Raw genomic sequence first — 18,214 nt, 5'->3', positions numbered from 1 at the left:
TAGATGGAACAACCCCAGCCATCCAAGAAACGGCGGCTTATGCCAAAGGAGTCGCCGTCAAATCACACCACACAACCGGCTCCTTTCCCCCATGAATCGGTGAGGATTCTGTTCTGCGCTCCCGTAGCTTGATTTGAGCTGCTGGAATTAACCGTCTTTTGAACCCATTCAGCCTCAGCAGCACCCGACCCAGGAGGCCCCTCCAGCCGAACGCCATGACTTCGAATCCTTCGCGAGGCATCTTCAAGATGCTGCCATGCTGATCCAGCGCCAAACCGAGCGCGCACCCTACGATAGCGTTTCGGTTCTTCTGCTACGCTGGGAGGAGGACACCTCGGTCGAGGCCGATCTGACGGCTTTGGAAAACATACTACGGGACCGATATAACTACCAGACGAATCGATGGGCCATCCCGACCGTACCCAACCCTAGCATCAAGCTTGGGGTCCAGATGGCCTCCTTTCTCGAACATGCCCGACCGAATCACTTGTTGATCATCTACTACGCCGGCTATGCATATGTTGGATCGGATAACCAGCTCTACTGGGCTTGGTGAGTTGAGAATTTATTACGAAACACGTCTCCGCACCCTTCCTTCTGACCGCCCTTCCATAGCAATACTCGAGAAGATGCCGCAAAGCTCAAGTGGGATGGAGTACGATGCCTGTTTGAAGATGCCCAGTCCGATATTCTGCTGTTGCTCGACGCCTGCTCCGTTCGTGATATACCCGTGTCCGGAAGTCATGGCATCAAGCAAGCCATTGCAGCTGGCGGCCCTGAGCAAAACCCCAGAGAGGCTGCTGGCAAATCATTCACATATCACTTGATTGAAGCTTTGCACAAGTTGAGCATCGCAGGCAGACCATTCAGTGTACCGAGGCTACACGAGGAGATTGTCCAGCTGAGGCAGCAGGAAACCGCACAAGCAGCTAAACTCACAAACGGTGCCAGCAAAACTCCGCCACCATCACCACAACTTCCCATCTGCTTCACCCTTACACCTGGGAAAGGTCAAAGTCTGAGCTTAGCTCCCTTGCCTACTCGGGCGGGTCAACAGCAATCGCCGCGCAACGGGGCTGACGGGGAATCGCTGTCGAAGGCTGGGCGCGAAGACCAGCTCATTGACCCTGAATCTGTTGCTGATTTGCGTTTTGATGAGCCACGAGTACTAGTGTGTACCACATTCGTTGGAGATGCCAGTCCAGATATGTCTTTCTTCAATGGCTGGCTTCACAACACGCCGCCCCTGGCTGCCAAGATTGAGGTCGAGGGAATGTTTCTCGGTCCGCCCACCATGCTTCTGATATCAATGCCCCATTCAATATGGAACGTCGTACAGCACGATAAGGTCTGCTGTTTCCTGGGATATATCACATCGCATAACATGATTCATCTGTACCAGAAGCTCAAGGGCTCTGCCGGAATTCCTAAAGCTACAGCAAAGGAAGTCGAGGACGGACGCATCTTGTTGGAAGCGCGAGAGCTGGCGGCAAGCACACCATCCATGCACCAGCGCTCATTAGACAGCAAAGATGCATCTTTTCATGAGACGGCGAACCGCATCGAAACCACGCCGTCCAGCGCGCCGTTTGCAGCGGCTGCCGCTGCCGCCGCAGTTATTGATGGCAAGGACGATGTTGAGGATTCGGCCGAGATGCAGGAAGCGGCAGAGCAGCTGAAAGCTCTCAGCCATGTTCGCCACTTGAGCGATGAAGCACCGCCGGCCGTAGAGCGGCAACGTACGACCCTCCCGGATGGGGCGATGCCTGCAAATCAGGAGGATACTGGGTCTTCCCACGATGCGAATGAGTCTGGTGCAGATGACACGATGCATTCGATTGACATGAGTACACCCAATGCGAAGGCCAAGCATCGACGGTCCTTGCAGAAAGCGACGCCGAAGCAAGAGACGAGGTGCACTTTATGTACTCACGCTCCCTTTAAGGATTCGTCGTCACTTCGCAAACACATTGCAGCCGCACATACAAGGCCATTCCCTTGTGCCTTCTCGTTCGCAGGCTGTACGAGCACCTTTGGCTCCAAGAATGAGTGGAAGCGTCACATCGCATCCCAACATCTCTGCTTGCAATACTATCGGTGTTCGTCTTGCCCGCAGAGTACAGTTGAGGGCAAGGGCAACGAGTTCAACCGAAAAGATCTCTTCACCCAACATCTTCGTCGCATGCATGCGCCTTTCGCGATCAAGAAAGCCATTGCCAAAGGGGATAGTAAACTGCAAGTCGAGTGGGAGGGTCACGTCAAGGAGATGCAGACTACTTGCCTCGTCACACGCCGGTCGCCGCCTCAGAGGTCGGCATGTCCCAAATCAGATTGCCAGGTGGTCTTTGAAGGGCCTGGTTCTTGGGACGAATGGACAGAACATGTTGGCAGGCATATGGAGAAGGGTGAAGGCCAGCGGCTCGGTGTTGATCGACTGCTGGCAAAGTGGGCATTTGAAGAAGGCATCATCGAGCGAAAAGATGACGGCGAGTATCGTCTTTGTGCCGGGAATGGCCCCGGCAACGGTGGTGGCCCCATCGGCGGAGACTCAAAAGACTCGATATCGGTGGCATACCCTGAACCGAAATTGGATGTCGAAGAAACAGCCGAGACCAAGGATACTGCCGAGGACAGAATGGAAGTGGATGGCTAGCGTGTGAAAATGGAACCTGGTGTGGCGTTGCGGATTTTTTTCCTTCGACCTTATATACTACGGCGTCATCAACGATTGGAAGGAGTTTATCGGGTACGACTGACATGAGACACATGAACAACTTTCATTCTCTTCGATCATATTTCGCCTCTTACTGGCTCAGAGCTCACCCGCTTAGCGATGATGGAGTAGCCAGTCTAGTTGAGTTGGTGTTGCTAGCACCAAATGTGGAAAAAGAACAAGGAATCAAGAGAACAAAAGGGCAGACAAGACCATAGCCGAGACATTAAAAACCATCACGAAGATCAATGCATCGTGCCTGGACGGTCCCCCGGTTCCCGTTTTCTCTACAACCGTATCAGTTTTGTGCTGGTCATCTGATTTTCTTCAACCCAGCACTGCAGAGCGGGCCAGCCGAGAGCTTGGCTAAGGGAAAGAGGAGTCCGGGGAAGAGAACTCTCCTGGTCTATGATGACCCGTCCGCGTGGTGATGTTGCATATCACCAAACCAAGCTTTCGAGAGCCCCCCGGAGCGGGCCCGGTACTTGCCCGGTAGTTCGAAGCCCTCGGTGCTTCACCTGAATTCGATTCCTGGAGATCCGCCGATGCCCGATGCGCATCGGCGCGCCTGGTTTGGCGTTGCAGTCAAAATGCGGGGAAACTAGCTTGCCCCTGGCCCTCAAACGTCTTACTTACCGGTGCCTCTACGTAATTATACATCAGGCACCAGGGCACCGTCGGGCACGGAGGCTTATTGAGAAAGGTGTGTCTTCCCTATGGAGACGCTGATGGTTGAGCACATGACAATAATATTGATTAGTGACATGAACCACTTCTTTCGCCCCCCCTCTTCCCTCTGTCTCTCGGTCCGAACTGGAGCTTGGATTTTGGAAGCGCTGAGTGACGATTGGAAGGATCTCTTAATTTCCCGGCCGAGTTAGCCGTTTCTAGTGTCGTTCACTCCATCGTGATGGCGCCCCCCCTCCCCCCCTCTGGCGGCGTGGAGAAACTGGGGACCGGGACACGAGGAGGAACTAGGCCGTAGTAGGCTGGAGGAAAGCTTGTGAAAGCTTAGGAAAGCTTAACTGGCAGGGCTCTTCGAGATGCGCTCGAATACACGGTATTTGATTGACATGGGGATCCCGGAGCCGGCGGGAGTGGGAGGGAAGTAGGGTGGGTTGTATTCGAATCTATGGATAATTTGGAAATGGACAATCGCGTTGTGATGGTTCACGGATGGGGCTGGGGATCGATGTGTCCCGGGAGGAACGGACGATATGGAGGATGAGGGCAAAGTATATGAAGACGGGGGGAGGACCATGATCTCGGGGCGTTTCTTTTTTGACTCGCTCCTTGTGTCGGTTAGTGAATCTTTCGGCCATTGAATTGGTGCACACACACTTACACACATTGGCTTGACGAGAGCGCTGAGTATCTTCACGATGCGTCTGTTCAACGGCCTCGCCTCCCTGTTCGCGGGCGCGGGCCTCGCGCAGGCCACGCTTCAAATCGTCTCGGGCGGGACATGGTCAGCGGTAAGAAACGAACCCCTCTCCCTCCCCTTCCAGCATTCTTCTTCCTCCGGCTCCAAAGTTCACAAAGAAAGAGAACCACCCCAGCTAACTCCGTGATGATACAATCCAGACCAACACAGGCCGCCATATCCAAGCCCACGGCGCGGGCGTGACGAAAGTAGGCTCAACGTACTACCTCATAGGCGAAGACAAGACCGAAGGGTCGGCCTTCCAAAACATCAACTGCTACTCCTCGACCAACCTCGTCGAGTGGACCTACGTCGGCGCTCTGCTCTCGCGCACCACGGCGGCGGGCGACCTGGGGCCCTCCCGGGTCGTCGAGCGTCCCAAGGTGATTTACAACAGCGCGACGAAGAAGTACGTCATGTACATGCACATTGACAGCAGCAACTACGGCGAGGCCAAAATCGGCGTCGCGACGAGCGATACGGTATGCGGCAAGTACACGTATCTTAGTAGTTGGCAGCCTCTGGGATTCCAGAGTCGTGATATTGGGTTGTTCCAGGATGATGATGGGTCTGCGTATCTGTTGACTGAGGATGTAAGTTCTGCGATTACCTATTGGATCCCCTTTAACTTGCTGTCTTGACGATGGGGATGAATCTGAAAGATGAGCTGTAGACTAACAGAGTTAAACCCAACAGCGACCCAATGGTCTCCGAATCGATGCCCTGAGCTCGGATTATCTCAACGTCACGCGCAACGTCTACCTCTGGTCCGAGCACATCGAGGCCCCGGCCATCTGGAAGAAGAACGGATACTACTTCATGTTTGGAAGCAAGCTTACCGGCTGGGACCCGAACGACAACGTAACGTTCTCCCTCCACTCTCCACTTCCAAACAAAGACTGACATACTCTTCTTCAAGGTCTACTCCTACGCAACCTCCCTCGCAGGCCCTTGGTCCTCCTGGGCCACCTTCGCCACCGTCGGATCAAAGACGTACACCAGCCAGACGACCTACATCCTGCCCCTTGGCGACACGGCGATCTACATGGGCGACCGCTGGGTCAGCACAAACCTCATGCGGAGCACCTACGTCTGGCTGCCCCTCGCCATCTCAGGCACCACAATCACCCTCGCCGACCACGTCAACTGGACGCCCAACGTCGCCGCCGGCACCTGGGCCGCGGGGCCCAGCGAGACGTCGTACGAGGGCGAGGCCGCGACGCTCGCGGGCGGCGCAAAGAGCGTCGCGTGCACGGGGTGTAGCGGGTCCGCGGCGGCGGGCTACGTTGGCGGCTCGGCCGGCGGTAGCGTGACCTTCTCGGGGGTGAGCGTGCAGGCTTCCGGGAAGACGACGGTGCGGGTGAAGCATCTTAACGGCGATACGAGCCAGCGGTGGGGCACGGTGACATGTAACGGCGTCTCGCAGACTGTTGGATTCCTGCCGACTTCCGATGGGAACACGCCGGGGAGCAGCTCCGTGTTCTGTAGCCTCACTGCTGGGTCTGCAAACACCATCAAGATTGCCAGCTCGGATTCGTCTTGGGTTGCTGACATTGACCGCATTTTCGTGCCGGTCAATTAAGGAGAGCATCACGTAAAGGAGGGGAGTGGTGGAAGACATCATGAGATAGCGAAGTAGGCAAGTGATGTTAATGATATTCACACAATAAGTATATATATGAAGAAAAGTGAAGACACCAGGCTGCATCCAGGTGACCAATTATCCATCTTAGTTGAGCTCGATCACGAAAGGTCCAGTCAAGGCATACTCGACAGCAATCGTCTTAATGGTCTCCTGTCTCTTCGCAGTCGTGCCTCCACTGAGAAGCGTAACCTTGGACACCTTGAGCGGCGTCGAGTACTTGAATTCACCATCCACGGAAACCTTGCCGTCCTTGTAATCAAAGGTGACAAGCGTGATACCCGCCTGCTCCTCACTGACACCATCGTCAAGATAGAGCTGGCCCTTGGCAGTGCCATCCCTGCCAGCCGCGATCAAGAGCTCAAAGTTCTCCTCGCGCAACTGCTTCGTCGTCATGGTACTGTTGGCGCGCAGAGGCAGCACGGTGCCGCCGCGGATGAAGAGCGGGATGGTGGTGTAGTCCTTGTCCGTCAGGGAAATTGTGGCGCCGGTACCTTGGATAGTCTCGTGGGTATACCAGTCGTAGAAGACGTCGTCGGGGAGATAGACATCAACTGAAGTCGAGTTCTCTTCCGTCACGGGTGCGACAAGAATGGCGTCGCCATAGAAGTACTGGAGATCCAGACCGAACGTCTTTTCGTCCTGGGGGTAGAGGTAGAAGAGCGGGTTGATGAGCGGAGTACCGTCCTTGGTCTGCTGGTACAGGGCAGTGTAGATGTAGTCAAGCAGGCGGTAGCGGATGGCGATGGCCTTGCGAGCGCTGTCAGCCACCGTGTCCCAGCGGTAAAACTCCTGCGAGATACTGTCGATGGAGTTGTGGTTACGATAGAATGAAGAGAAGGCGGCGAGGGCGGCCCAGCGTGCGCAGAGCTGCTCATTAGTGTTGTCGCCAAAGCCGCAAGCATCGGAGCCGACCATGGGCACCTGGTAGACAGCAGCAAACTGCATCAGCTGGGAGATGGAGACACGGTACTGTTGCCAATTGGAAAGGTTGTCGCCGAGCCAGTGGCCTACGTGCTTTCCGACGCCGGCGAAGGTGGAGCGCGTGATGATGAGGGGGCGAAGACCTGGGCGGCGGGCTTCCATGGCAACTCGAGAGGCCGAGGACATCATGGAGCCGTAAAGATTGTGGGTATCGTACATGGCGAGGCCGTTCTGGTGGATCACGTCCGTGTTCACGGTCTTGTTGGAGATACCACCCCGGGCTGCGTTTGACTCAGTGTCCCAAGCGGCCTTGTTGTGGATGGCATACTTAGGGAAGAGAAGATCACGGTCGGGCAGGCCCTTCTGATCACCGGATGATTGTCTCTCGGCGAGCATCAAGTTGTCGAACGTCTGTCCGGCAGGCACAATTCTAGGCGACATTTGCTTCCTGACGAGGACATCAGATCGCTTGGTTTGGTTGTTACCGCAATCGGTTCCAGGAGGTTGGAAGTCGCAAGGCCAGCCAGGGAGAGGTCTGGGGTTCTCGCGGACGGCGGGTGGCTCGGGAGGGAATCCAACAGCGGAACCGTAAGGATCATCGCAAGGGAAGTAACAGGGGAAGTTTGACGGCTCGTTCATGTCGATCCAGAGGGCATCAATGTCGACTCCCTTGTCGGCCGAAAAGAATTGAGCAAACTCGTTGTTCCAGAAAGAAGTGATATTCTCTGCGAAGAAATCAGGGAATACAGTAACACCAGGCCAGACGACGCCGATCCAGACGGAACCGTTGCTACGGAGAAGCCAGATGTTGTCGTCAATGCCGCGTTGCAGGGTGGGTGATTCGACGTAGGCCACTGCAGGGTCTACCATGACGATATAGTGCTGATCATTCTCGTGAAGCTTGTCGACAAGCTGGCGAACCTTGGTCAAGGGGTAACGCTCGGGGTCGAGAGAGAATACTCTGCGGGTTGTTAGTCTACTTGAAGGAGTACACGGCGGGCCAACCATCGCTTACCTTCGCCTATCCATGTAATCAATGTCAGTCCACATGGTCTCGAGGGGAATTTCCGCGATGCTGTAGTTGTAGACAACCTCAGCAACGTCAAAGACGTCGCGGTATCCGTAACGGCATTGGTGAAATCCTAGACCCCAGTATGGCATCATGGCTGGCAGGCCGGTAATCTGAGCGTATTGCTGAGCCACCTCGATGGGAGAGGGACCGGACACAAAGTAGAAGTCGAGGACTCCGCCGAGGGTGTTGTACTGCAGATATTGCCCAGACTCCTCCGTCTTATTGATGAAGACGTCCATGCCGTTGGAGTTCAAGAAGAAGACACCGTGTGTGCCATTCTTGCGGTGCTCGTAGTAGACGGGGTGGTTGCCATACAAGTTAGCACCAGAGGGAATACCGTACGAATCCTGAGACCACAATGTGCGGATGTAGTCAGTCGTATTCAGGCGGAAGGGGTCCGAATGCTCGCCCAGACCATACAGATTAGGGTTCTCGGGCAGCTTGGTCCGGAGGCGGAGGTACTGGCTTTCGAAGACGATGTTGGCTCCAGAAGTGTCGAAGAGAACCTCACCCGTGTCGGAACGGCTCACGCTGAAGGAAAAGGGATTCTCGGTGTAGTTGAATTGCAGCTTGGACTCTGCGATGGTCAAGCTAGTGGCCTCGGGGCGGGGGAACACAGAGTTGGGAATCTGGTACACCTGGTTCGCGGCATCCTGGATCTTGACGTGGAGACGGGTATCTGCAGTTTGTCTGAGCATTGGTTCGCAAGGCACAGGGCTGATATGGGGTGGCTAGAAGGAGTTGAAGAACTTACCAGTCTGATACTCGACAGTCAGAGTCAAGTCTGCCAGATCGGTTCCGTATGCATTGCATGCTTCACCGGCCAGTGACAAGTCCGCCGTCAATCCAGTCGAGGACAACTGGACGTTAGAAGCCTTGTAGCCCGGGCATTTTGAAAGCGCGTCGTCGCTGGGATAGTCTCTGCGGATCACAGCTGCTGAAGCTACTGCGCTGAGTAGTCCGAGGACAGAAAGCTTTCTCGCCATGTTGACAAGCCTGGCAGAGTATGGGCAAACAGGGCAAGAAAAGCTTGGACGACAGCTCACGAAATGGCCCGGTGGCGGACTTTATACTTGGTGTCGCTTTGCAGATCAAAGGACCTGGTTATGCATCGTTACATTGGCTGAGAGTGTGAGTTGGGATACGTGACCCCGCTAGAAGGCGGCAACGGACGTCTCTTGCTCTCCAACCGTTCATCCCGAGAGCTCCTAGGTCCCCGTTACCTAATTGGGCTTTCACGCAAATGTTTTTTTTAGGCGACTTCTGCGGATGGCCCGTACTAGGTGCAGGGCCAGAGCATGAACGTCATCCAGTCTTTCATCTGCAGTGTCCGGAGGTCCCTGGGGGTGCCTGGTCCATGTCGTATTCTCCGGGCGCGTAGCTCGCCAAGGTTCGGGACCGCTCATTTGCGGCTAGAAGTCTATTTGATTGAATGGCGCGACCGAGTAATGGAGCGAGGTAAGGCCGTGTCTACCAGTCTGAACAGCAGAACAAAAAAGAACAATGCAGGAAATGTGCGGTATGGGAAGGTCACGCTGTTCATTCCTCGTCCTTGGAATCGACTTCCCCGCAGTCTACCGGCTTTGCACTTGGGAGCTACGGGACTTTGGGGGGATGATGATGTGCATCTGCACCGACTGCAGCGGGGGACAAGAGGGAGATGGAGAAAACGCATCATACTAGAGCGGCGCTAGTGTAAGCTTTGCTGCTTGCCCGGTGCAAGGGTAGCTGTCTGCATGGATGAGCTGTCATTGGTGGTGTCTAGGGGGTGGAGGGGGGTTGAAACGAGACCATGAAAGCGAGAGAACTAATCTAATCTTTTCTGTTCATGTTTCGTTTGTTTCTCCAGTACGGATACCTAGCAGTGGCTTCTGGCTCTTTAGCATGGGATAGGACAAGCCCGGCGGGATGGAGTGCCCAACGGCCCGAATGGGTGGCTTGACCGGATGGCGGGGAAGCTGGAGGCCCCGCATCACCCCGCACCCGCTAAATAACCGGTAGCCCCCCGGTAAACTTGGTCCGGCGGCGGAGTCTCCGCAAGCTCACCATCTGATGTCTCTCCTTCTTGACTTCTTCCCCGTCCTTCTCTGCCTGTAGTGTCTGGCGTTGCCTGAACTGCTCGCCTCGACCTTGCTTCTCTCCAGGTCCAAGGCTTGGAGCTGACAGAGCTCAAAATTGCAATCGGCCGAAATGAGCATGGCCTCGGCCATATTGTCGGGAGGATCTGATGTGCCAAGCGGATGTAACTCCGATGGGTTAGGATGAAGAAGTAACCCAAGGCAGAATAGACATCGTTGCTCATTGAGATTTCAACTACTTCTCTTTAGTCTCAGTATTGGGTAACGTCGTCATACTTTATCGTATACAGTTGGCTCCCTCTTCTTTCCCTGACTACTTTTACCGGAAACATCCACGATTGCCTCGAGATGAGAGTTGCTACGATACCTAAAGTGTAGTATTAGAAGCCTAAGATGACCAGCTGTCTGCTATGACTGGTCGAAAGAAATTTGCAATTTGAGTCGAGTCAAACCCCAACGCCTTGTTAGTTCTGGTGGCTTTGATGAAACGAAGCAAGAGAACCTCCGGTCTGTGTATGATGTTTCAAGCTAGTTTCCATGTAAACCAGAGTGTTCTTTACAGGATGTAACACATGGTTATCAGAGAGATGTCTAAGTATATAGATCAATGATTGTAACATCAACAAAGTCTCTATAAAGAACCGACTTCCCCGTCTGACAAAGCCGCCTCATCCCAAGACTGGCAGTGATTCTATGTGCCTTCAAGAAGTCCTCAGATATTCTAATGATCCATTGAAATGTGCGGGACTCAAGTTTTTTCATGCCGAATGCTTCTTCCCAATTATCCGACTTCTTTGGACCAAACGTTTTAGTAGTATCACAGAAACTGAGACCATTTCGCATAGGATGGCTGAGGTAGGCTGTAAACCACTATGCCCATGCTATGTGCTCCTGAATTACGGTAGGCAACTCTTCGAAGGCAATTCTTGACGCCTAGGCCCTATCTTGGTATCCAAATACTCCGGTGATATGGTCCTCTAAGGCAGCAAGAAGACTTGGATCGATATATGCCTCCTGAACCCCCGTGGCAACTATCCACGAAGAGACGACCAGCTTCTACAAGTATGAACAACACTAAGTTCCCCTGGGGCATGCTTAAGTCTCTCAGGCTGAGCTTTATGGCGAGAGCACCCGGCTCTATAATGACAAAGCGTAACAAGTCTTCCCGGAGAATACCTAACTAGGCCCAAAGATGAGGGCACCCGCCTCCATGAAGACGAACAATAACAGGTCCTCCCGCAGCGAGTCCAACCCTCTTCAACTGGGCCCTACGTAGGGAGCACTCGCCTTCATAAAATAAACAGAGTGAAGTTCCCCCGGGGAATATCTAACTGGGCCCCACGATGAGGGCACCAGCTTCCACAAAGGTAAACAACAACAATTCTTTCTCGAGCATACCCAACCCTCTCTTTCCCTTCTTCCTCACCTCAAAGAAGCTGGGTCAAAACATCAACAACCTCCATCGTCAAAGGAAATCCGTCCTTCGAGTAAGTCTGAGATACACCTAACCTAATCAACAAGTCTTTACCATTCTGACGATACATTCTCGAGCAGCAGAACTTCTACTGGCGATTGCTCGAGTCTTTTCGACTATTTGTGCCAACACGCGAGCTCATCAGACCTTGATTTTCCTCTGGCGAACGATTTCTTTCGCGTCGAGCTAGGCATCATTACCTATCAGCAGTTGTCTTTCTTTTTCCCCTTCCTTGCCTCTCTACCCTGGTGTCGAACGCGATTCTCAGCAACGCTTTGCTTGAGGATTTAGGAATTTTTTTTCTCTCTCGACCGATGCCCCATCAAGTTGCTTGTCTTTCATCGAAGGATCTTCTACTAGTCCTCCCTCGTCTGTGTCCATCATCGACTTACCGCGCTTCCCGACTCTGAAGATCGATCAGGCCGAAACCCTAGCCGGTTAGTTTCAGTTCTGACTTACCCACTCACCTTCAGCTAACAGTTGTTTAGCTAGAGCCCATTCTCAAAGTCAAATTTGATCACGGGTTTCTAAAGAGTACAGGGCAAAATGGCGTCTCGTGTCACTGACGAGAACGAGGGCCCTGGCGATGTTCGCCGCATTCATTCACCTGCGACTGATCCTATGGCCCAGGATCCCTTCGATGACTCTGACTCTGACTCTGACTCTGAGCTCGGCGAGTTGCCCAGTGATGAAGAAGAGGAGGACCTCTTTGGCTTTGGATCTCCGTCGGACGAGCTTGATGGGTTGCCCAAAGACACTGAAGAGAACCGCTTTGGCCACCCAGAGAGCGCCGATGACGAAGGCGAACTCACCCAGTCGCCTGAGGATACCGAAGAGGACCTGTCTGACTATCCTGAGGACGACGCCGAAGTCCAACCCATCCGCGAGTACCAGGAGCCTCTGCCTGCCCGCTTGGCTCGCGAGCACGATCGTTATCGTGCCAGCAAGAAGATTGTCCAGGGCCCTGATGACAAGCCCATCATGAAGTCAGTCCAAGGTTTTGATGGCGCTTACGACATGGAGCCCTCGGGCAGCTCTCAAGACCCGGCTGCGACCCCGACCAAGCCGGCCCATCACGCTGTGGAGACTCCGCGTACGGTCAAGGCTCCCCGTATCTCTGACGAAGCCCGTGATGGAAAGGGCACTGGTGCAAAGAAGCCGGGCTTCGGCGTTGCTAAGGCCATTGATTTCAATCCCAGCCCCAAGTACTACCTGGGTCTCAGCAAGACGATGAAGAGTGACGCTAGCCCCGAGGCGGACTCTGCTATGGCTATCGACAAGCACGACGTCAACCGCGGCCCCTTGACTCCCCCTCCTGGCTTCCGCTACGACGAGGAGAGCCACGGCCACCCGCCTCCTAGTCGCCCTCGCAGCGCCAAGACAGCTCCCACTGTCATGTTCGCCGACACCGACGTCGAGGATAACTCGCCCTCCACTCGTCGTCACAAGAACCGCGTCCGTATCGCATCGGTCTCGAAGTCTGCCTCGCTTGAGCGTCCCTCGGTTCAGCCCGCTGGCCCTCGACCCCTTGGCCTCGAGCCTGACCATTACGAGCCCATCAACGCTGGCGTCCCAGCTACCCAGACCAAAGCCCATCGTAAGCGAAGCCGCGATCACTTTGAGAAGACCCTTACACTCGCTGGAAAAGACACGGCGAACATGAAAGAGATCATGAACAACTTCGCTCTTGCAACCAACGAGAAGGCTGACAATGAGGTCAACGAGCATGGCGAGGATGGCGAGGGCGACGAGCTCACGCCTAAGGCCTCTATCCTCAACAGCCACATGGACGTTGACGAGAATTAGTCTGGGTACCGAATGGTAGCAGAGGAAGAGTGGTCTTTAGTGGTATCTTTCGGGCTGTTTTGGCTTTTATTCCCACTTGGGCATCGTGTTTCTTGAGGTTTTATCCAGGGAAGGAAGGACTGAATACCTCACTTAAGGAGGAAGGATCGAGGGCTGTCGTAGGCTGGTCGTTAGTTGGCTGATAGCCGTTTTGTGCATAACCCGCCCAAGATAGTATCGCTTACGTTAGCGCCTCAATCCTCAGTTAACTTGCAGATTTGATCCGCTTAAGTCAATATCTCATCCACCATGGGCGTCTCGCAGCAATCACACCCCCTTCTGCCCCTTCCACCCTCTCCTATTACCACTCCAAACCCAAAGCGGTACGGAGAATAGATACATCCCACGAAGGAGACCCGTCGCACCCGCACCCAGACACACGCGCGCCAGATAAGCTCCACCCCTCAGAAGCGTCTTGTCAATCAAGGTCCCGTCACCTTTTTCTTTTTTGGCAGCGGCGGGCGCCGGCGCTGTCACTCCGTTCCCCGGGTAAAACAGAGAAGCGAAGCGAGCACGAGAGCAGAGCAACCATCTCACTCACGACAGCTGCCCGCCAGTTGTGCAACCCAACCCACACCCCTCCCCTCGAAAGCGGGCAGAAACACCAAGGGCCATGAACTTTCCTGCCTCCAACTCCAACGACTTCGCCTTCAACCCCATCCTCAGCTCCAACAACCAGTCGCAACAGCAGTCTCAGCAGCAACAGGTCCACTTCTCTTCCCGCCAGCTCCAGCTGCAGCAACAGCAACAACAGCATCAGAATCAACAGCAGCGGCAGCAGCAGCTCCAGCAGCAACAACAACAACAACAACAACAACAACAACAACAACAACAACAACAACAACAACAGCAGCAGCAGCTACAGCTCCAACATTCCCTTCCACAGCCGCAACTTTCTTCGCCTGCGCCGTCCGCCAACGCGCAATCCCTCTCCGCCGCCCAGCAAGCCCTCGCCCACGCGCAGTACCAGCAGTTCGTTCTCATGAACGGAATGAACGGCGGCAATGTGCCCAACGGCATGGGCGGCGTGCCCACCCCGGCCGGCCAGCAGGCCGAGCTCAACTACATCTACGGCATGGTCGAGGAGCTGAGTAGACAGCTTACGGAGAACCGTCGCGTCACAGAGGACATTGTCTCTGGTCTTGGAAGGGTGCGCAGTCGCGCGAGGACGCAGGGAATGGGTAACGACGACCTCATTCACAACGCTGCAGACGACATTCTTGGTACGCCCTCGCTGCTCGCGCGCACGCCCACGTGCACCTGCCCCAATTGTTTTTTGCCTTAGTCACTGACACACTCTCTTTTAGCTCAAGAACAGAATCTCGACACCCTCATCTCCATCCTCTCCGAGTCTCTCGAAAAAGCGAAATACAGCCGCGACGCCAACGCGACACTCCTCAGCCAGTACGCGACAGTTTTCGCCGCAATGCTGAAGCAATTCCACGAATACAAGGCAAAGCACGTCACCGACGTCGCCGCATGGCACCGCTCATACCGATCCCAGCTCGCCGAAGCCCGCGCCGAGAATAGCAGACTCCGGGAACAGATCTGGGAGATGCAGGAACGCGCGGGCAAGGCCAACGAGGTGCTCCGCAACTTCCGCCGCAAGTACGACGAGGACGAGACGCGATGGGATCGGCGCGTGGAGGACGTGGCCGCGCGCCAGGAACTTCGGTTCTGGAAGCGCATGGCCATGCCCGAGGTCAGCGACGAGGACCCTTGCTGGAGCGACGACGACGACCTCATCGACCCGGCGGAAAAGGAGCGGTTGAAGGAGCTGGAGAAGAGAGCCGCTCAGGAACAGCTTTCCGGGAGCCAGCAAATGGGCGACGAGTACTCGCGTCCACAGTCGCCGGAGTCTAGCATGATGGGCGGCGTCGCGATGCAGAGGGATCTGGGAATGCCCATGGGTATGCCCGTCCCGCCACCGAGGCCCTCGAGTGCGAATTCGAGCACTGGCTCCTCTGGCCAATGAGGCAGTACATAATGCATTTAGTACCTGTTTTATGAAGCATGCCATCGGAATTGTGGTGGCGTAAGGAGCATTCTGGGAAAAAAAGTTGCCGGCGTTGGGGATTGCTGGAAAGGAGAATCGTCTCCAAAGCAAATGGGCGATCGCATTATACCTCATGTCATGCTGGCCAAGCACCTTGGCCTTGGTCTCTCTTCACGAATACATTAATTAATGGTTTGTTGAAACGAAACAAAGCTCCTCCTGAGACCGTCCCTTGCGTACTTTTACTACTATTACTGTGGCTATTCAACTACTAAGGAAAGCATAAGGCACCCAACTCCGACTGGGTCTCGCCGCTGAGAACCCTGACTGATGCAGTCAGTCACTTCAACGGCATCGCTGTACATCGACAACATATATCACTTCTCATCACGGACTAAGGTGACTCCCGCATCGTCCGAGATAGGAACATCCTCAAGCAGACGGATACCCGTCTGCACATCCATGTCATCCAATGGGACGAGCATAGGCTGCTTCACCTTCATGATTGTCGACTGCCAAACCCGGTAGCCGATATACAATGCAATCGGGATCACTGTTCCAATATTGTCGCGGATGATGGCCTGCGCATCATGGCCACCGATGGGCCAGATCGCCGTTAGAACATTTGCAGCGAGCCCTATAAAGCAAATGGCGAGTCCAACCCAGCCTCCCCAGACGCCAAAGGGGCTTCTCCAGAGAAGCTGACTGGTGTCATTTCCTTGCGCTGCCCATGCCTTGCGGAAACGAATATGACTGACGCAGATGGACGCCCACGTGTAATAGTTGCTAGCTCCCGAAAGGCTCAATAGCCAGTCAAAGATGGCGCCACCGCCGGGTGCCAGGTTGACGAAGGCAAGGAGGCCAAAAACGGATGTGATGGCGAAGGCGTATACAGGCACGCCCCATTTCACTGTAGCCCCCCATCGAGGGCCCATGCCTCTTTCGCAGATAGCTTGGAAGGCTCGGCTGGCAGCGAAGATGCTGGTGTTGGCCATTGAAATGATTGCCAAAACAATAAGGGCGTTGAAGAAGCTAGGGAGATGCTGGATATTGGCGAGTTGTGCTGCGAGCGTGAAAGGGCTATACTTGGCACCGTGTCCGGTTGAGGCTAAGCCAGGGTCATTGGATGGGACGACGAAACCGAGTAAGAGGAGCGATATAATATAGAAGAAGAAGATGCGGCCAAACACGATCTTGGTCGCCAAAGGTAGGGCTTTCTGGGGGTTCTTGCACTCAGCCGCTGTCAGGCCCAGGAGCTCCGTGCCACCGTACGACATGCCGGCGGTTCGGAATACGAGGAAGAAGCCCGATATGCCATTCTTCACCGCGCCGGGATCGTGCCAGAATTTGGCTCCTGTTCCGTGTCTATGGAAGGTTAGATTGATTCGATCCAAATTGCGATTCAAGCAGAAGATAAGTACCGTGGATCTGATGGAACGGCGCCAGTGATGATGAAGATTGCAACAAAGATGAAGACGGTGATAGCGAGGGCCTTGCCGATGCCGAGGGCATGTTCAATTTCGCCGAACCACTTGGAGCCGAGGAACGAGGTCGCGGTCAGAACGACCAGAATTGGCGTTATCACATAGGCCGGCTGCAAGTCTGGGGCCCAGTACTTGATCTGAGCTGCGATCACCGTGAGCTCGAAAGGAAAGACAATGAGCCAGTTAAACACGAAGTTCCAGCCCATTGCGAATCCCCAAGGTTCCGATATCATGCGTCTAGAGTACTCGTAAAAGGCGCCTGCTACAGGAAACGCGGCTGCGATAATATGTTAGCACTGCATTGTCATTGCGGTCTGACATATTGATACCGGGAGAGAGTATGGGATAGAGATGCGGAAGAATACCTACCTGCAAGTTCACCCAGGCAGCCCATGGTACATGTTACGCCGAATCCGACGAGAGCGAAGTTGAGGACGAGAGATAGAGGTCCGCCAGAGCCGAGAGCAGCACCAGAACCGACGAAAAGACCGGCACCAATGGAACCACCCAACGCCATGAATACCATATGCCGTATGGAGATGTTTCGCTCGAGCTTAGCACCCTCGGCGGCGTCAATGGGATCGGAGATTCCTTGGTCGCTTGTCGACCTCGTGGCCCTCATCTCCAACATCGTTGCCTCCTTTTTGGGAGCCATCATGGAGAGATTTCAAGGGAAGAAAATACAAAGAATGAGGGTGAAGATGGCAAGATTAGGGAACGAATGTGGAGGAAAGAGGTGACAAGATGATGGAAGCCGAGGACGGAACTCGGTCTATATAAAGGAACGCAGCAGCTTCGAAGAACGGGCATCCCGATGGAAGTAAGGAGGGGCGGAACGACAACACCACGGCACATGACCACTTTGACCGGCCCATGTAGAAATAGGAGAGGACAGAGGTCCCGGACGGTCGAGCCTTCACAAGGTTTGGACAGGGCGTTCCGGGTCTCTACGGCCACGCGAGTGGCAGTTGCTTCAACACTTCTTTCCACTTGTGCTCATCTCTGCCAGCTATCTCATATTCTTCTCTATTGAACATCACACATTCAACCATTACTGAGGAAGCACTCGATGTTCCACGACGAAATTCCTCGAGCATTAGACCATGAAGAGCGCAAAAAGACAATTCTCTCCGCTGTTTTGAGAGCTTCGGGTCGCCAGATTAGCTCCATGTCGAGGGGTGCCGACCAAGGTCCCCACGCCAATCTGGCCGGCAATGATGCTGGCGCCACGGATCTAGCAAGGCAATAACATAGGGGACTCCGCCGGATGAAGGCAAAAAGTGAGCCACGAATGGTTTTTGGTTCAGAAAGTCAGACTATGCCCAGGAGTATTATGTAAGTTGTCACATCTCAACGAGCAAGCACAGGACTTTTGAAACTGATTCAAGTATTCCGGGTTGATCAATGGAACTGATGTATTTTATATCCCCCAGATTTTCCGAGGAAAAAACCGAGGATGCCAATTTGGAGAGGAAGCACGTCAACATTGTGTACCCCGATGTTAAACTCGGACCAGCCTCACATCGATCATGGCTGATACATACTTTTCTCTGGCTAGCCATG

The 18,214-nt window shown here is 54.3% G+C and overlaps 7 protein-coding genes across 7 annotated transcripts; 4 read left to right on the top strand and 3 right to left on the bottom strand.

The window, feature by feature from the left end:
• Positions 1 to 256: 256 nt before the first annotated feature.
• Positions 257 to 2,653, top strand: BDZ83DRAFT_748947 (uncharacterized protein; the record flags this gene model as incomplete). Its single annotated transcript, XM_060513694.1, has 2 exons — positions 257 to 552; positions 616 to 2,653. 2 exons carry the CDS (start codon positions 257 to 259, stop codon positions 2,651 to 2,653), a joined length of 2,334 nt encoding a protein of 777 aa, XP_060368895.1.
• Positions 2,654 to 3,620: 967 nt separating this feature from the next.
• BDZ83DRAFT_103752 (galactan 1,3-beta-galactosidase) lies at positions 3,621 to 5,792 on the top strand. The gene is made up of 4 exons (XM_060501044.1): positions 3,621 to 4,188; positions 4,298 to 4,729; positions 4,833 to 4,997; positions 5,056 to 5,792. Exons 1-4 carry the CDS (start codon positions 4,096 to 4,098, stop codon positions 5,716 to 5,718), a joined length of 1,353 nt encoding a protein of 450 aa, XP_060368894.1. The 5' UTR covers positions 3,621 to 4,095; the 3' UTR covers positions 5,719 to 5,792.
• Positions 5,772 to 9,179, bottom strand: BDZ83DRAFT_608354 (family 31 glycosyl hydrolase). Its single transcript, XM_060507475.1, has 3 exons — positions 8,529 to 9,179; positions 7,718 to 8,453; positions 5,772 to 7,663 (listed from the first exon to the last, which is right to left on the bottom strand). The coding sequence occupies exons 1-3, from the start codon at positions 8,758 to 8,760 to the stop codon at positions 5,866 to 5,868; spliced, it is 2,766 nt and encodes a 921-aa protein (XP_060368893.1). The 5' UTR covers positions 8,761 to 9,179; the 3' UTR covers positions 5,772 to 5,865.
• A 2,693-nt stretch (positions 9,180 to 11,872) lies between these two features.
• On the top strand, positions 11,873 to 13,132 carry BDZ83DRAFT_648487 (uncharacterized protein; the record flags this gene model as incomplete). The annotated part of the gene is made up of 1 exon (XM_060510184.1): positions 11,873 to 13,132. The coding sequence occupies one exon, from the start codon at positions 11,873 to 11,875 to the stop codon at positions 13,130 to 13,132; it is 1,260 nt and encodes a 419-aa protein (XP_060368892.1).
• Positions 13,133 to 13,464: 332 nt separating this feature from the next.
• BDZ83DRAFT_608351 (uncharacterized protein) lies at positions 13,465 to 13,985 on the bottom strand. The gene has a single exon (XM_060507474.1). The coding sequence runs from the start codon at positions 13,926 to 13,928 to the stop codon at positions 13,605 to 13,607; it is 324 nt and encodes a 107-aa protein (XP_060368891.1). The 5' UTR covers positions 13,929 to 13,985; the 3' UTR covers positions 13,465 to 13,604.
• A 168-nt stretch (positions 13,986 to 14,153) lies between these two features.
• On the top strand, positions 14,154 to 15,146 carry BDZ83DRAFT_569780 (uncharacterized protein; the record flags this gene model as incomplete). Its single annotated transcript, XM_060504229.1, has 2 exons — positions 14,154 to 14,394; positions 14,479 to 15,146. The coding sequence occupies 2 exons, from the start codon at positions 14,154 to 14,156 to the stop codon at positions 15,144 to 15,146; spliced, it is 909 nt and encodes a 302-aa protein (XP_060368890.1).
• A 398-nt stretch (positions 15,147 to 15,544) lies between these two features.
• BDZ83DRAFT_569891 (amino acid permease) lies at positions 15,545 to 17,273 on the bottom strand (the record flags this gene model as incomplete). The annotated part of the gene is made up of 3 exons (XM_060504243.1): positions 15,545 to 16,532; positions 16,589 to 16,928; positions 17,021 to 17,273. The coding sequence occupies 3 exons, from the start codon at positions 17,271 to 17,273 to the stop codon at positions 15,545 to 15,547; spliced, it is 1,581 nt and encodes a 526-aa protein (XP_060368889.1).
• Between the last annotated feature and the right edge of the window lie 941 nt (positions 17,274 to 18,214).

Source organism: Colletotrichum acutatum, assembly GCF_030867785.1.
Source record: "Colletotrichum acutatum strain CBS 112980 chromosome Unknown BDZ83scaffold_15, whole genome shotgun sequence".
NCBI classification, from domain to species: domain Eukaryota; kingdom Fungi; phylum Ascomycota; class Sordariomycetes; order Glomerellales; family Glomerellaceae; genus Colletotrichum; species Colletotrichum acutatum.
The sequence above is the reverse complement of the archived record's forward strand: the minus strand, read 5'-3'. Positions and strand labels throughout refer to the sequence as shown.

What these genes read in the sequence shown, in the direction of transcription:
- BDZ83DRAFT_103752 (XM_060501044.1), top strand. Translation starts at nt 4,096, where the DNA reads ATGCGTCTGTTCAACGGCCTCGCCTCCCTGTTCGCGGGCGCGGGCCTC. An exon ending in CGTATCTGTTGACTGAGGAT is followed by an intron (nt 4,730 to 4,832) that starts GTAAGTTCTGCG and finishes TAAACCCAACAG; the next exon opens with CGACCCAATGGTCTCCGAAT. An exon ending in GCTGGGACCCGAACGACAAC is followed by an intron (nt 4,998 to 5,055) that starts GTAACGTTCTCC and finishes CTCTTCTTCAAG; the next exon opens with GTCTACTCCTACGCAACCTC.
- BDZ83DRAFT_608351 (XM_060507474.1), bottom strand. Translation starts at nt 13,928, where the DNA reads ATGCTGTTGTTGCTGTTGCTGCAGCTGGAGCTGGCGGGAAGAGAAGTG.
- BDZ83DRAFT_608354 (XM_060507475.1), bottom strand. Translation starts at nt 8,760, where the DNA reads ATGGCGAGAAAGCTTTCTGTCCTCGGACTACTCAGCGCAGTAGCTTCA. An exon ending in GACTGTCGAGTATCAGACTG is followed by an intron (nt 8,454 to 8,528) that starts GTAAGTTCTTCA and finishes GACAAACTGCAG; the next exon opens with ATACCCGTCTCCACGTCAAG. An exon ending in GATTACATGGATAGGCGAAG is followed by an intron (nt 7,664 to 7,717) that starts GTAAGCGATGGT and finishes AACAACCCGCAG; the next exon opens with AGTATTCTCTCTCGACCCCG.